General features: G+C 40.5%; 2 protein-coding genes across 24 annotated transcripts in view; one reads left to right on the forward strand and one right to left on the reverse strand.

Moving 5' to 3' along the window:
* Window positions 1–14,944, reverse strand: part of LOC114266660 (Pleckstrin homology (PH) domain superfamily protein) — a 74,962-nt gene that overhangs the window by 8,945 nt on the left and 51,073 nt on the right. For 8 of the 23 annotated variants that reach the window (XM_082920981.1, XM_028207574.2, XM_082920980.1 and 5 more), the window contains exon 3: window positions 769–807. The exons of 10 other annotated variants lie outside the window; for them this stretch is intronic. In XM_082920981.1, coding sequence (XP_082777107.1) covers window positions 769–807 — 39 coding nt within the window. Of the gene's footprint in view, window positions 1–66; window positions 165–768; window positions 808–14,944 lie in introns of all 23 variants that reach the window. 5 more of the 23 variants (XM_082920974.1, XM_082920973.1, XM_082920972.1 and 2 more) reach the window with 1 other exon arrangement.
* LOC145820821 (uncharacterized) lies at window positions 7,837–10,604 on the forward strand. The gene is made up of 4 exons (XM_082917365.1): window positions 7,837–8,281; window positions 8,366–9,460; window positions 9,542–10,056; window positions 10,500–10,604. Exons 1-4 carry the CDS (start codon window positions 7,837–7,839, stop codon window positions 10,602–10,604), a joined length of 2,160 nt encoding a protein of 719 aa, XP_082773491.1.

Genomic DNA, 14,944 nt, shown 5'->3' on the forward strand with positions numbered 1-14,944 from the left:
AAACGCAACTTATATACATAGGAATCATCAACATTATGTAAATAAAAACCAAATAGAAGACTTAACATAAAACAGAACACCCAAAAAAACAAAAGCTCCATCTTGGAAGTTGGCATGATAGGTCCACATGAACAATTCCTGAGGCTGACTCTAAGGCTAATCACCTACATACATATAAAATAGGGAGTGAGCGAAGCTCAGTGAGTAATAACAATGCATAGGATTAACAAATGAATCTGAATCAAGGAAAGTATTTAACATACGACCATAAGTTTTCGGAAGTAAAACGATTCATAGTTTTCTTCATACTCAATTTTGACAAGCGGTCTTGGCTTCAACATGCTCCGAAACGAGCTCAGGTCCAATTATAAAAAATGGTCTCAGGCCCTAAACATACAAAACCGACCTCGAGTCCAATATATCAAGGCGGCCTCCGGCCCACATATAACAAAACGGCCTCGGTCCCACATATATCAAAACAGCCTCAAGCCCACACATATCAAAACGGCCTCGGGTCCACATATATCAAAATAACCTCAAACCCAACATATCACATCATATCGTAAACGGAAAGACCTCGGGTCCACATATCATTTATTCATCATTCATTCATAAACCATTTGTAAAGCATTCCCTGACATTCGTAAAGCATTCATCGGGACTTACTCATATCTCAACATAAGACAATTTCAGAGATCTATCTATATAACATTCATATTGTTTTCAAAAGAGTAAATAAGAACATATTTATGAAAACGTATTACTCACAGTGTTTTTGGACTTGCGATGATTTCTCGTGCAAGCGACCTACACAACATATCACACATGCACATTCGATAAATAATTCATTCCATTTCATACACTTTTCTTCTAATAATTCACATCATTTTTCAATGGGTTTCTAATCATCATTTCATTTTCTGGAGTGTTTAAATAAGGTCAAAAATGCGCTCAGAAGGTCAGAGAGGTTAATAAAAAGGAAAGCAAGATTTTCCCCTGTTGGCTGCACGTGAGAAAGGCCTCACCGCTCGAGCGGTCAAGCTCTGCTTGTGCGGAAGTGTCAGCCGCTCGAGCGGTCAAGCTCTGCTTGTGCGGAAGTGTCAGCCGCTCGAGCGAGTAGAATGCAACCACAGATTTTGTTCATGTTCCGCTCGTGCGGAGCTCACAGTTGCACGAGCGATTTGGGCAAAAACCAAACAGTTCGAAAATGGCACAAAGTGTAATCTTTTATACTCATTTCCAAGCCCAAATTCATGCAAAACTAACTTAAAAACATGATATATTAACATGATTCAAGTGTAATTTCAACTTAAACACATCAATCTTACTTAAAGTCCAAAATCAAAGTCTCATCTTTTCCGTAATTCAAAAATCACATGATCAAGTTCAAAATACATATAGACATGGATGATCTTTACACAAATCTTTGTTGTATGAAAAACCTAGAGCTCATTTCATGAAGTATTCACAAGATTGATCTCAAATCAAGCAAAGTTAAAGAGATTAAGGCTCAATTTCTTGAATTTAGTTCAAACAATCACACAACCCAAACCCTAACTTATATAGGTCACAAATCTTAAAATTCCTTCTTGATTTCAAACAAAAGATGAGTTATCACAAAGACTCTAGAGGGATTTTCATACCTTAGCTCAAATCTTGAGTTTACTCCTTGAATCTAACAATCTCCCTTGCTCTTCTTCTTCAACTCTAGGAGTTCTCTTCTTCCTCTCTCTCTAACCCTCTTTAGCAAGTGTTTTGCTCATAAAAGATGAGCTCAAGACTTCCTACTAAGTCTTAATGTCTATATACATATATATCACTTAAGCTAATTGAACTTAAGTTAATTTATTCTAATTAAACTCAATTAATTCATTACGAATTGTAATTTTACAAAATTTCACAGTAGGCTCTAAAAATCATGTTAAACACAGATATGAAGTCAATTTTGGTTTCTGGCACCTCTAAGGCTTTCAATTTTCAGTTCAAAGTTATAATTGCAGCAGATTTTCCTACAAGTAACAGATATAATTCCAAAATCACATAAATCACATAATTAAACATGCAAATTCATATCAAACACATAATCACATGCATAATTTAGCATAATACGGGTTAGGTTATCACCTGATGGGTCTGTGGGTCGCTATAAAGCTCGTTTGGTTGCCAAAGGCTACACCCAAGTCCCTGGCTAAGATTTTGGGGCTACACTTGTGCCAGTGGCAAAGTTGACCTCTGTTCGACTTCTTGTTTCCTTAGCGGCTACTCACTCTTGGCCTCTTCATCAACTTGATGTCAAAAATGCTTTTGTACATGGGGAATTACTTGAGACTATCTATATGGATCCTCCACCTAGTTTTTTGGACTAAGCGGGAGTATGCGGGAAAAGTGTGTCGTCTTCGCAAATCTTTGTATGGTCTGAAACATTCTCCTCGGGCTTGGCTCAGTTAGTTCAGCAAGGTTATCTTGTCTATGGGTTTCATTCAATGTCACTCTGATCATACCTGCTTCATTAGACGGCAAGCGAATGGACAATGTATCATTTTGCTTGTCTATGTTGATGATATTATTCTTACTGGTGATGATGCTACAGGAATTGCTCAAGTTAAAAAGGATCTTAACCACGTTTTTGACATCAAAGATCTAGGTCCTCTCAAGTACTTTCTTGGTATTGAGATTGCTCGTTCTCGCCAAGGGATTTCCTTGTCTCAACGGAAGTATACCTTGGATCTTCTTCAAGATACCGGTTTGATGGGTTGTAAACCTACCTCTACTCTTATGGATCCTAATCTGAAGCTTACTGATGAAACTGGTAAGTTATTAAGTGATCCAGGTATGTATCAATGTTTAGTGGGTTGATTGATTTATCTGACTAATACTAGACCGGACCTGACATTTGTTGTGAATGCTGTGAGTCAGTTTTGCATGCACCTCGTACTACTCATCTTGATGTAGTTTATCATATCTTGCGATATTTGAAGACTACTCCTGGTTTAGGGCTATTCTTCCCGCAGGCTTGCAGTCTAGGTTGTCTTGTTTCACTGATGTCGATTATGCTGGCTCCAAAACTCATCGGCGCTTTAACTCTGGATTGTGTACCTTCTATGGCAATCATTTTATATCATGGAAGAGTAAGAAACAAGCAGTTGTCACTAGATCTTCCATTGAGACTGAATACCGTGCCATGACACAGGGTATTTGTAGGATATTGTGGGTCAGATCTATTCTTGCTAAATTGGGCTTTAAGGAGAATACCTCATCTCTTTTGTTCTGTGACAATAAGTCTGCAATTATGTTAGCCTCAAATTTAGTTCTTCATGAGAGGAGAAAACATATAGAAGTGGATATTCATTTTATTAGGGAAAATGTTAGGACGAATGTTAGAAGTCCATCATTTGTCTCTTCATCGGAGCAGCTCGCTAATATGTTCACCAAATCGGTTGGTCCAACCTTATTATAGTCTTCCATTATCAAGCTGGGATTAGTGAATATCTTTGAACCAACTTGAGGGGGAGTTTTGGAATATGGGAATCCCATATATTATGTAATTACAGGATTTTAGGCATATTTTCTTATATTTGATTTTATTACTATTCTACCTTCCTAAATTGTAACCTCCTCAATTCAGTATATATATATATATATATACAAGGCTAATCATACATTGTGATTAAGCCATTCAATTATATTCTTCTTTTGCTAATTATGGCCTTAACAGCTGCAACAGAGCTTAAAACTGCAAGTTGATTCATCTCCTGGACTCACCTAATTGTATTAAATGCACACACCTGATAATGATGTAATTTATTAACCAGATACTCCATAGGGGATGATCACCACCAGGTAGCAATAACATGTGAGCAGAACATTACACACAAAACATTCCGGAGGGCTTAAAATAAAACATACCACGAGGCACCAGGTTGTACAGTTCCCACATGCCGTGCTATCCCTCCATAAAATACCCTGCTTTAGTAAGGAGCTAAGTGGAAGAATTATGCACATTGCACACACACACACACACACATTGAACCATTTACAGAACCGGTTATGCACATTGCATAGATTGATTCATTCTGCCATTAATAATATTATGATCCATTTAAAGATAACAGAAAAGGGAAAAAAATAAGTAATTTGCTACTACCAAGAGCATTAACAAAATCTACAGCCATGTAATTTTAAGCTCACAGCCACAATATTAACACAGACAATTTGAAAATATCGTTATAAAAATATGTATTTTCAGCACTGGTAAGAATGTAGACAACTTCTATAACCCTATATTTCAAGTTGTCAATGGATCATATCAATGGAAACAACTTAAAACAGCTCTACCTTATGTGTGATGCTTCACTAATGTGCCAAATAGCATGCATTGGATATTATACTTTGAATAAGATTTAAAAGGAAGTTTAATTGAAATCAGAGTGTTGGCTTTTTGGCTTTTCGAAGGGTATTTTTGTGAATGTGAGCGTGCCAGCAAGGATCAATCAGTCCTTACAGAAATTGTGATTGCCAACCAATTATCAGACGATTGTGTTTTAGTTCTTTTCAGCCTCAATGAAGAGGACTTTTACTGGTGGCTTGACTTAGGAGAAATTAATAGAAATAACAGTAATATGAAGAACAATTGAAGTATTTCATAAAAATGAACACTTACAATGGTCCGAACTCAGCCTCAGAGAGGTTTACAACAGCAATCTACTTGAATCTACTTGAAGCTACTCCTATGAATCGAAGTGCAGTGCGGGTATTTAAAGTGCAGGTATTTAAAGAACAGGTATTTAAAGACTGGAAATGTAAAAGACTGGAAAAGAAAATATATGAAGTAAATGACTGATTTGTATGATCTGAGTCCCTCCTTTTTTTTCTGGGGGCTGCCCTGCTATTTATACTCGTCAGTGATGACCTTCGAACTGCACTTCGAACTGTCGAACTGCTCCTCCATGATCGCTGATCATGCTTCCTTACAAGTAGCTCCATTACGCCATTACTGGCAGTTAAGCTTCCCTCTTGTACTTGAATTTGAATATGAGTAACCGTTGAAGATATGTCATCTTGCATCCCGTTATTGATCTAGTGTTACTCAGATCATGTGAGGACCAATATTTATTGCCACGTGTACGATCGGGATTAAAGGCTTGAATAACCTTCCTTTACTACCCTTACTCTGCCACGTGTCGAACTGTAACTGGCTTTTACAAAATATGTAGCCAACATTACCCCCCGCACTAATATACCCAATACTTGGTGATATTAGTGGATTACAGTTTTCCCGCGCCTCTAGATCGTGTATGGAGTCCAAATTCTGGAAATACAACCGTCATCCATTTGGTGATCATTTGCATTAACTCGTTGAACATCCCAATACCTTAGTATTCGAACAGGCTATGGCTGCATCAACTTCCCTTACTACTGATCAGGCATATGAAGAGCCTTTGAGTGATGTTATTCCTCCTCGAAAGAATCTCCACGCATTCATTAGTCACCTTTACCCGCCCTTCTCTATTCAGGTAATGGAGGCTTTTGCAGATTATAAACCTTTGGACTACGAACACATTGCCTTTAATCCCTTGGTTTACAAACTTACAGACACAAAGAGTTCTTCCCCTAAGCTCCCTTTGTATTTTGACCGAACTACTCTCAAGCCTTTGCTTCGACAAGTTGCAAATATGGACTTAGGAAACTCTTCTTCACAGACCTCTGCATGGGATGAAACTGTAACCTCTTCACCCTCTGGGGCTTCTGGCTGGACAAACTGGTCAACTCCTGAGACTTATGATTTAAGGGAGCGAATCAATCACCATTTTGTTGAGTTCACTGACCCCTTGGAGTTTCCCTCCTACGCTCGAAGCTCAGTGGTCTACCCTTACGTGCCCATTGACCTTCGACGTAGCTTGGAAGAGACTCTGCTTGTGGCTTGGTATACTTCTTCCATGCCTACAAAGATAATGCACCCTGCCCGGCGTCCAGAAGAAGCACAAGGGTATACCCCTTCATTCTTAGCCAAGAAGGCGAAGATTTGTTCTTCTGATTGGCTTGATTACATTAATGCCTTTGTTCCTTCTGCTCCCGTGCCATCTCCCATAATAGAGGCATCCACACCCTCTTCTGCATCTTCTGAGATAGAAACATCTACTCCCTCCCCTTTGTCTTCTGAAGCAGAGCCATCTACTCTCTTCCCATCTTCCGAAGCAGGATCATCTTCTCCTTCTCCTTCTCCCATTCTTTCCTGGACAGAGAAACTAAGACTTGCCCTTCCAATGGACAAAGTTTTTCCACCTTACCAACCTCCGTCACCCCCTTCTCCAGCCGAGCGAAAGCAAGCTCAACTTTTGCTCGCGGCTTTCTCCCACCTGCCCTTCAATGTTCTTGAGGATGACATTCCTCTTAAGAACTTTCAATGGGCTTGTGATGTCCTGACTAGGGGTCATGTCCTCAACCCTATTGCCCAAGCAGAGCTTCATTTGTTTTTGGACCAACTCCCAGTGCTCCTCTACTGGCATCAGAATTCTAAGATCACCATCCAAAATCTGGATCAACTTTTATCTCTCCGAATTCATGCCCAGTATGAAGCAGAGAATTTTATCGAAGAGTTCGATGACTTCAGGAATAAAGATTCTGCGTACTGGGATGATTTGGTTATAGATGAATTGGAACAAAAATCGAGGGAAGAGGCTTTCGAAGCAAAGGCTGAAGAACTCTATTATGAAGTGAGAGCTCATCAGCTTATGCAGCCGACTTTAGAAGAGATAGAAGAAATAATAAAGAAAGAACAGAAATTTATTGACCATTGCTGGACAAAATTTCATGACCTCGTTATTTATTCTATTCCTTATTTTTATGAACTTGAATTTGTACCCAGATAGGGTCACTTAATGTAATCGTCTTGGCTTTAATATAAACAAAGTCTTTCTGTACTTAACACTGTTTGACTCTGTTTCCTTTTATCTTTAACAGCTAACTCGTAACTTCGAATTTGAACAATCTCATCCTTCGAATCAATTGTTTAATGAAGTACTAAAAGAACCAATCATGTCTTTTTCCAATTCATGGAGTAAAATTGACAATTCTGGCAGATATTATTTTAGTACTTCGATTTCAATGACTTTACTCTTCAACATTAACTGTAACCAATATATGGTCATGGTTGATAAAGCCAATCAATTTTAAACTGATCTCTTTTGGCTTCGAAGGGCAACCTATGGCAATTCCTTCTTGCTCATATAGAAACCAATGATTGGTCTTGGATGTTTCGAACAGTGCCCCTCTTCCTTAAAGAGTCCTAGGGTTTGCTTCGAATGTTGTCATTTTGACTGATAACCTTCAAACAGGTCTTTAGATTTTTTGAAGTAGACCAATACTTTGAGCATTCAAGCATTTTTAAGCATGTAGTATGCTCCGAACAGCGTTTCTCATACTCAGAGAATACTAGGTTTTGCTCCGAAGGTCGTTACTTTGATTTATAACCCCTAAACAGACCCATAATCAAGCAATTTAGCACCTTTAAGCATATACTAGGCTTCGAAGCCGACTTATGTATTTCGAAGCCGTTGTTATTTGATTTTTTGACGCCAAGATCTTGTTTTCGAAGCCAAATATTTCATTTCGAAGCTGGCCCTAATCCCCGGAATAAGCTTTTCCCTCCAAAACTATCAATATTGGAAGAAATTCCTCGCATTCGTACTTTTAGTACTTAACGACTTACGGGGTATAATTTCGGACACAAAGGTTTTAAAACCCTCTCGTTTCGTGTTCCGAAATCTCTTGCCTTTTACAAACCCTTCTCTCTACTGGTTCTTCTGACCTTCTTTGCTCTTCTTTTGCTTACTACCAATGGATCCCTCCTCTCTAAAAGTACTTGCTGGCGACCATATCAGTCCTACCATGGCTTTGAAATATTGTATCGATGAAGAAATCAGCAAGCTGACATCTGGTGAGTCAAGTAACATCGATGGTCGTCTTTTCGTTCCTCGCCATAGCAACAAACAGGAGTACGTCCTAGGTCCTATCTTCCGGGAGGTTCCCGCTCAACTCCCAGCTCTGTACCCTCGTTTGGAGGACCATTTCCTTCTCTACGAAGGAAGGCTTGATTGGGGAAATTGGAGGGTAAACCGTCCTCATCGTTGCTGGCCGACATTGAGGACTGAATGTGAGGAATGGTATGACAGAGTGGTGCCTGCGAGAGAAGATGACCTGCAAGAGCTTTATATCCTCGATGCCCTTCGACTTTCCAGGTTCATTATTCCTGAAGACCCCTTTTTGATTCCTGCTGCCTTATGTTTTTGGAATATGGCTTTCAATTTCTTCCAGTTTCGGTGCGGTATGATGGCCCCCACCGTTCTTGATATTTGCCATCTCCTAGGGCTTTCACCCCATGGTTCTCCTTTTACTCCCAACTATCCAGACCTTCCTGTCAAATTTTCTCTTCCAGCCCTAAGCTCTTTTTATAGTGACTTCGTAAAGGCTGAAAATAAGAGAGAAGGTCCTGTGCGGGACAGAGAATTCTTCTCCTTCATATTATACTGGTTATGCAAATTCCTCTTTTGCACCTCATCTCAGAGGATTATGCCTGAGTTTGCTCCACTTGCGAAGGCACTCGTCTTGAAGAAACATATCGCTCTTGCTCCTTATCTTCTAGGTCATGTCTACAGAACCTGCTCCCAATTTTGCGAAAAACCCCTCGATGCTAACCAAGGAGGTCCCCTCTGGGTACTCCAACTCTGGCTCTTTGCTTATTTCACTGACCTACATCCCAAGTGTTTAGGATTCCTTGTTCAGGATCCTAGTACTTACGGGGAAAAATATGCCAGGATTGCCCTTTACCCTGCTTCCTTTGCTTATTACTTTACCTTCTTTTATCAACTTCCTATCTCTCCATCTGCTTCCTTCTTTTGTCCTTTCGAAGCCAATAGAGGGCCAACCTGGCTACAATCTTTTCTGGCTGATAAGGAATGTTCCACTTCTCCCCACAAAGATATGTGGGCCTCTATATTATTACCAAGGGAGCTGTTCATTGGCACTCTGAACCCTCGAGCCTATAAATGCATATCTGAGGTATACTGCCCTTCTCAATTTGCAAGGCAATTTGGGCTCTCTCAAGGGATACCTGTTCCTCTTTGCAGTCTTTCAAATGTCCATCTTACTGCCAGGGATTTGAGAATACCCAAATCCAAGCCAGAGGCAGCAGTACTCAGACTGCTGAAGGAATTGAGTGAATTCCAATTTATCCCCTTTCGCCCCTTTGGCTCAGTTTTAAAAAGGTTTAAGAACTGGTGGACAGCCAATATGGAAGTGCGCCTCTCTGCACACCCTCATGACTTGTTGGTGGGGTTGGGATTGCCTTCGAAGGATAAGTCAACAACAGCCCAGAACACTTCTCCCCCTCCTGAAGTTGTCACCACCACTCCTGCCACTTTACCCCTTCCAGCCAGGGTTACTAGAGCTGCTTCGAAGAAGGGTGAGTATCTTCAAGTTCTTCTCCTCCCCTTTTATTTCTGAATCTTTTGTTGGTTTCCTTATACTCATGCTTTTGGTGTAGGGTCTCCACAAGAAGAGTCTCCCAAGAGAGCCGAGACTTTAGCTATTCTCAAGAAGAAACAACAACAAAAAACAAAAAGGAGACTAGTCCTTCCTCCTGAAGTACCTGAATCTCTTGAAGAAGAAAGAGAGGTTGAGCCAGAGAAGGAAGTGCCCTTACAAAGAACAAAGAGACAAAAGGTAGCTGTTTCTTCATCTGATGCCATTGAAAATCCTGTTAGCGAGGCAACCACCATAATAGCGGAGAAAGAACTTATCTCTGGAGAGTCTGAACCCCGATCTGAAGAAGGGGAGGTTGGAAAAGAATTGGTTGTATCTCTGCCAAGGGAGAAGAGAAAGAAAATGACTGTTCCTGTCACTGACTATGTTGAGGACTCTACTCATAAAGCAGCTGCCAAGGCAGTCGAACAAGAACATTCCAAGGCAATCGTTGTATTTGAGAGGGCCAAGAAAAGATGGCAAGAGCAAATGCTAAGAGAGGAAGCTGCTACTGCCGATGCAACACAAGGGGAAATGGTAAGAAGGCAGCAGACTGCTGGACATTACTCTCTCCGTAGTTCTCCCATCAGTACTAGCGCCTCTAGAACAAGTAATTTCTTTCATACCTCTGCTGTTTTTTACTTTGTCAGCTTGTGGTATTGAAGTTTAACATTGTTCTGCATTTCTTCCTTTTGCAGCGACAACTACTGCACTCACCTTTCCAATGAGACCTTCCTCAATTTCGGTTGAGGTTGACCAAATGCAGAATGTCAGGGTTACTCGAATCGTACTTCCACTTCCAAAACCTATATTTGACGTACCTTCCTTACGTCCCAGTATTCCTGCATCTCCTTTTCTTGGATTAAAGCCATACCTCCCTTTTTTGGCTCGTGACCTACCTCAGTCTACTTTTCCTTCGAGCCTTGCTCTTTCTCCGTCCTTTATAGAAACTCCAACTGCTACTTCATTCCCAATGGCAGTTGATTCTTCCACAGAGGACACTGGTAGCTCTTCAATTCGTGGCTCATCACCAATGCCAGCTTCCAGCCCCTCTTCACTTGATTTGCTGGTCGCCAAGACCATAGAGGCTGCCAAAGATGCTCCATCCGTTTCTCCCATCCCCATGCAGCCCTTTGCGTCTTCCACCACAACACTCTCTATGCCCTTCATGTCAAGGGATGAGGTAGACATTTTTGAAGGAAGACTAGCTAGTCTCTTTGACATACCTTCTACCTCTCCCACCTCCACTGCTGAAGCTGAGCCATTAGCCTTGGCTGACTCCCTATTGGAAATCTTCGAGAGTTCTCCTTCTTCCAGCAACAAGCCTTTTGTACCGTCAGTAGATTTGGACATATGCTTGCAACTGTTGACTTCCTTTTCAAGGATCCCCTTCGAGGCTCTACAAAGGCCTATCATCAGGAATGGGTTCCTTCAATGCTGTAACATTACTGAGCAGTCTGCTATGAGTGTCTCAAGTCATCTATCTCAGGCTGCAGCTACTATTGATTTTTATCTCAACATTTGCCATGCTGCTAAGGCTGCGGATGATAAGCTGGCTAAGGACCAGAGTTTTGTTTCTCAAGTGCATACTGAAATATCAACTCTGAAAGAACAACACTCTTCTGCCTCCCACTTTCGAGTCCAACTTCTGGAGAAGAAAGCTCAGCTCGAAGAGGAGTTAGCCGTAGTAAACCAAGCCTTGGTTCGAACTGATAAGAAACTGCACATCACCAATCAAGGGCTGGCTGATCGAAAAAAAGACATGGCTGTAGCTATTCAATTATTTCCTTCCCTTAGCAATAGGAAAGCTATTGTACAAAAACAATTAAAGCATTGTAAGGATTTTTGGGCCAATTTGTGGCATAATGTACTTGATTCTTTATGAAAGCACAATATTTTGAATATCATTTGAACAAGCTTGTGTTTTTGCATATGGTGTTCACTCTATCCCTTGTGTTTCCCAAATGGTTGGAAAATAAGGTTTTAAATATCTGCCATTAATCTTTTTGGGATGTACATAACCATTCAAATTTCTTAAATGGTATGCTCCAAAAGGCAGAACCTTATGAATTTGATATGGTCCTTCCCAGTTAGGTGACCATTTGCCAAACTTATGGCTTTTAATCCCAATTGGGAGTATTGTCTTCCATACCAAATCACCTTCATCAAAGCCAATGTGTTTGACTTTCTTATTATAATTCTTGGCTGCTTTCTTCTTTTGGAAAAGAATGCTATTTAATGCCAAAATTCTAGCTTCATCTATGCCTTCTAATTCTAAGCACATACTTTGATGGTATTGTTCAGGATTCAATTGATCTTGACATCTTACTCTCAAAGATTTAACATTAATCTCTACTGGTAAGACTGCATCATGTCCATACACCAAGGCATAGGGAGTGACTCTTGTGCTTGACCTCGGTGAGGTTCTATATGCCCACAAAACATCCAATAATAGGTTATGCCAATCCCTGGGATTGTCATCCACAACCTTCTGTATTCCTTTTTTTAAGGACTTATTGGATGACTCAGCTTGACCATTAGCTTGTGCATAATAGGGTGTGGAATTAACAAGGCTAATTCCAAATTCTGCCACAAAAGCCTTCACCATCTTCCCATCAAACACAGTTCCATTATCAACTGTTATGGTTTGCGGGATGCCAAATCTATGGATCAAATCTTTAATAAAACCAATAACCTCTGTTTGGTCTACAGCCTTGTATGGCTTAGCTTCGACCCATTTAGTGAAGTAGTCAGTGGCCACTAGAATGAAACAATGATGCTTCGAAGAAGGTGGGTGTATTTTTCCCATCATATCCATGGCCCACCCTCTGAATGGCCAAGGCTTCACTACTGCATGTAGGTCAGTTATGGGCACGTGCCTTATTGTGCCATGCTTTTGACATGCCTGACACCCCTTTGCATATTCTATGCAGTCTTTAAGGATGGTTGGCCAATAATAGGAATGCCTTCGAAGCAACCATCTCATTTTTACACCAGGTTGATGAGCACCACAGATGCCTTCATGAACCTCAGCCATGGCTGTTAATGCTTCTTTCGGGCCTAGACATTCTAATAATAAGCCATCTCCCCTCCCTTTTGTAGAGAGCATTACCATATATCATATATTGCATAGACTGCAACTTAACTTTTCTACTGGCCTTCGAAGATGGACCAGCCAAGTACTGCATTATTGGATGCCTCCAATCTTGTTCTTGTAAGTCATTATGATTGACTTCCAAGATCACATTCCTTTTATTCAAAGGTTGTATTAATCTCTGATATGTTGTTTGGCTTATGTCCCTTTGGGTATTATCCCTTCTCTTGAAGTTCGAAGCCTTTTGAGCCACATCATTGGCTCTATTGTTCAAGAATCTTGGAACATGGGTTACATTTGCTATTTGAAACTGAGAAAGCAAGTGTAATGCAACAACATAATATGGCAGGATACTTATGCTTTGACACTTGAAAATTCCTTTCACTTGGTTAACCACCAATTGAGAATCTCCAAATATGTCAACTGCATGTACTTGTAATCCAATAAGAATCTCTAGTCCCACAATTAGGGCTTCATATTCAGCCTGGTTATTGGAACAGGTAGCTTCATCCACTCTAAAACCATGGGTAGTTTCTGTCCCCTGTGGAGACTTGATTACAATACCAATTCCAATTAACCCATTTGCTTTCGACCCATCGAACCACATTTGCCATGGCTCAATACTGGCCATACCAAGTTCCATTATCTCCTGGCTCTCTGTTTGAGATGGATGATCTGCCAAGAAATTGGCTAAAACCTGCCCTTTTACTGCCCTTTGAGGGTCATATTCTAGATGAAATTCTGATAAGGCAAGCATCCATTTGCCAATTCTTCCCCTCAACATTGGTCTAGATAACATATATTTAACCAAATCTGTGGTTGCAATTACCAAGACAGTTGTAGGTAAAAGATAGTATCTCAATTTCATTGCAGCAAAATACAAAGCAAGGCACAGCTTTTCAACAGCTGAGTATTTACATTCACAAGAATTTAAAAACCTACTAAGGTAATAAACAGCTTGCTCCTTGCCTTCTACATTGTCTTGGGCCAAGAAAGCTCCCAATGAATCTTCTGCTGCAGCTATGTACAACTTCAAGGGGTTGTTACCCTTTGGTGGCATCAGCACTGGAGGGTTGGCCAAGTAGGCCTTGATACCTTCGAAAGCAATTTGATGCTCTGCTGTCCACATAAATTCCTCTTCATCTTTCAGCCTTAACAAGGAAGAAAATACTTTAGTTTTCCCTGCAGTGTTAGAAATGAACCTTCGAAGAAAGTTAACCTGCCCAAGGAACCTTTGTAATTCTTTCTTACTTGATGGGGGTTTGGCTTCAATGATTGCTTTGGCTTTATTCTGATCAATCTGTATTCCCTTCTTGTGAACAACATAGCCCAAGAAATTTCCAGATGATACACCAAAAGCACATTTAAGAGGATTGAGCTTCAACTTGAACTTCCCCATCCTTTCAAAGGCTGCTTCTAAGTGAAGCAGGTGTTCCTCCATGGACTGGGATTTCACTACAATGTCATCAATATAACATTCTAAATACCCTCCAATGAGGTCATGAAAAATGGTGTTCATAGCCCTCTGGTATGTAGCTCCAGCATTCTTCAGGCCAAATGGCATCTTAACCCATTCGAAGGTGCCAATATTTCCAGGACATCTGAATGCTGTCTTATGGACATCCTCCTCTGCAATGCAGATTTGATTATAACCAGAGTGTCCATCCATCATTGATAAAACTTGATGACCTGTTGAACTGTCCACCAGCAAGTCCACTATAGGCATAGGGTACTCATCTTTGGGAGTTGCCAGATTTAAATTTCTGCAATCGATACATACCCTCATTTTGCCATTCTTCTTGACTACAGGCACAATATTAGATAGCCACTCGACATACCTGGCTGTTCTAATAAAACCTGCCTTGAGGAGTCTAAGGATCTCTTCCTTAACCTTCTGAATTACTTCTGGACTCATCCTCCTTGGTTTCTGCTTGTAAGGCTTGAAATTAGGCTTCATGGGGAGCCTATGTTCCACTAATGACCTATCCAATCCTGGTAGTTCATTATAAGACCATGCAAAGCAATCTTTGTATTTCTTCAAAACAACCAATAGCTGGTTTCTGTCCAGAGCATTCAAACAAGCACTTATATAAGTGGGTTGTTGTACAGAACCTTCCCCTAGATTTACTTCTTCTAAAGGGTCTTGTGCATGAGAACTCCCTCTGGTTTCTTCTACCTTTGAAGTGATCTTCAAGCTTGGTTCTGCCCCCAGGTTCTTCAATTCAATATCTCCTCCCTCCTCTTCATAGACAAAATCTGTCCACAAGGCTTCCTCTTCCTGTATCTCCTGGACTTTTGTTTCAATGTCCAAGGCACAGTACTTACCAAGAG

Source organism: Camellia sinensis, chromosome 3, assembly GCF_055761805.1.
Source record: "Camellia sinensis isolate YWXY chromosome 3, ASM5576180v1, whole genome shotgun sequence".
Classification (NCBI taxonomy): Eukaryota; Viridiplantae; Streptophyta; class Magnoliopsida; order Ericales; family Theaceae; genus Camellia; species Camellia sinensis.

Excerpts from the sequence above, each read along its gene's own strand:
- LOC145820821 (XM_082917365.1), top strand. The coding sequence starts at position 7,837 with ATGGATCCCTCCTCTCTAAAAGTACTTGCTGGCGACCATATCAGTCCT. Across the intron at positions 8,282-8,365 it reads TTTGATTCCTGCTGCCTTAT|GGCTTTCACCCCATGGTTCT; the intron begins GTTTTTGGAATA and ends GCCATCTCCTAG. Across the intron at positions 10,057-10,499 it reads ATGCAACACAAGGGGAAATG|TTGATTCTTCCACAGAGGAC; the intron begins GTAAGAAGGCAG and ends TCCCAATGGCAG.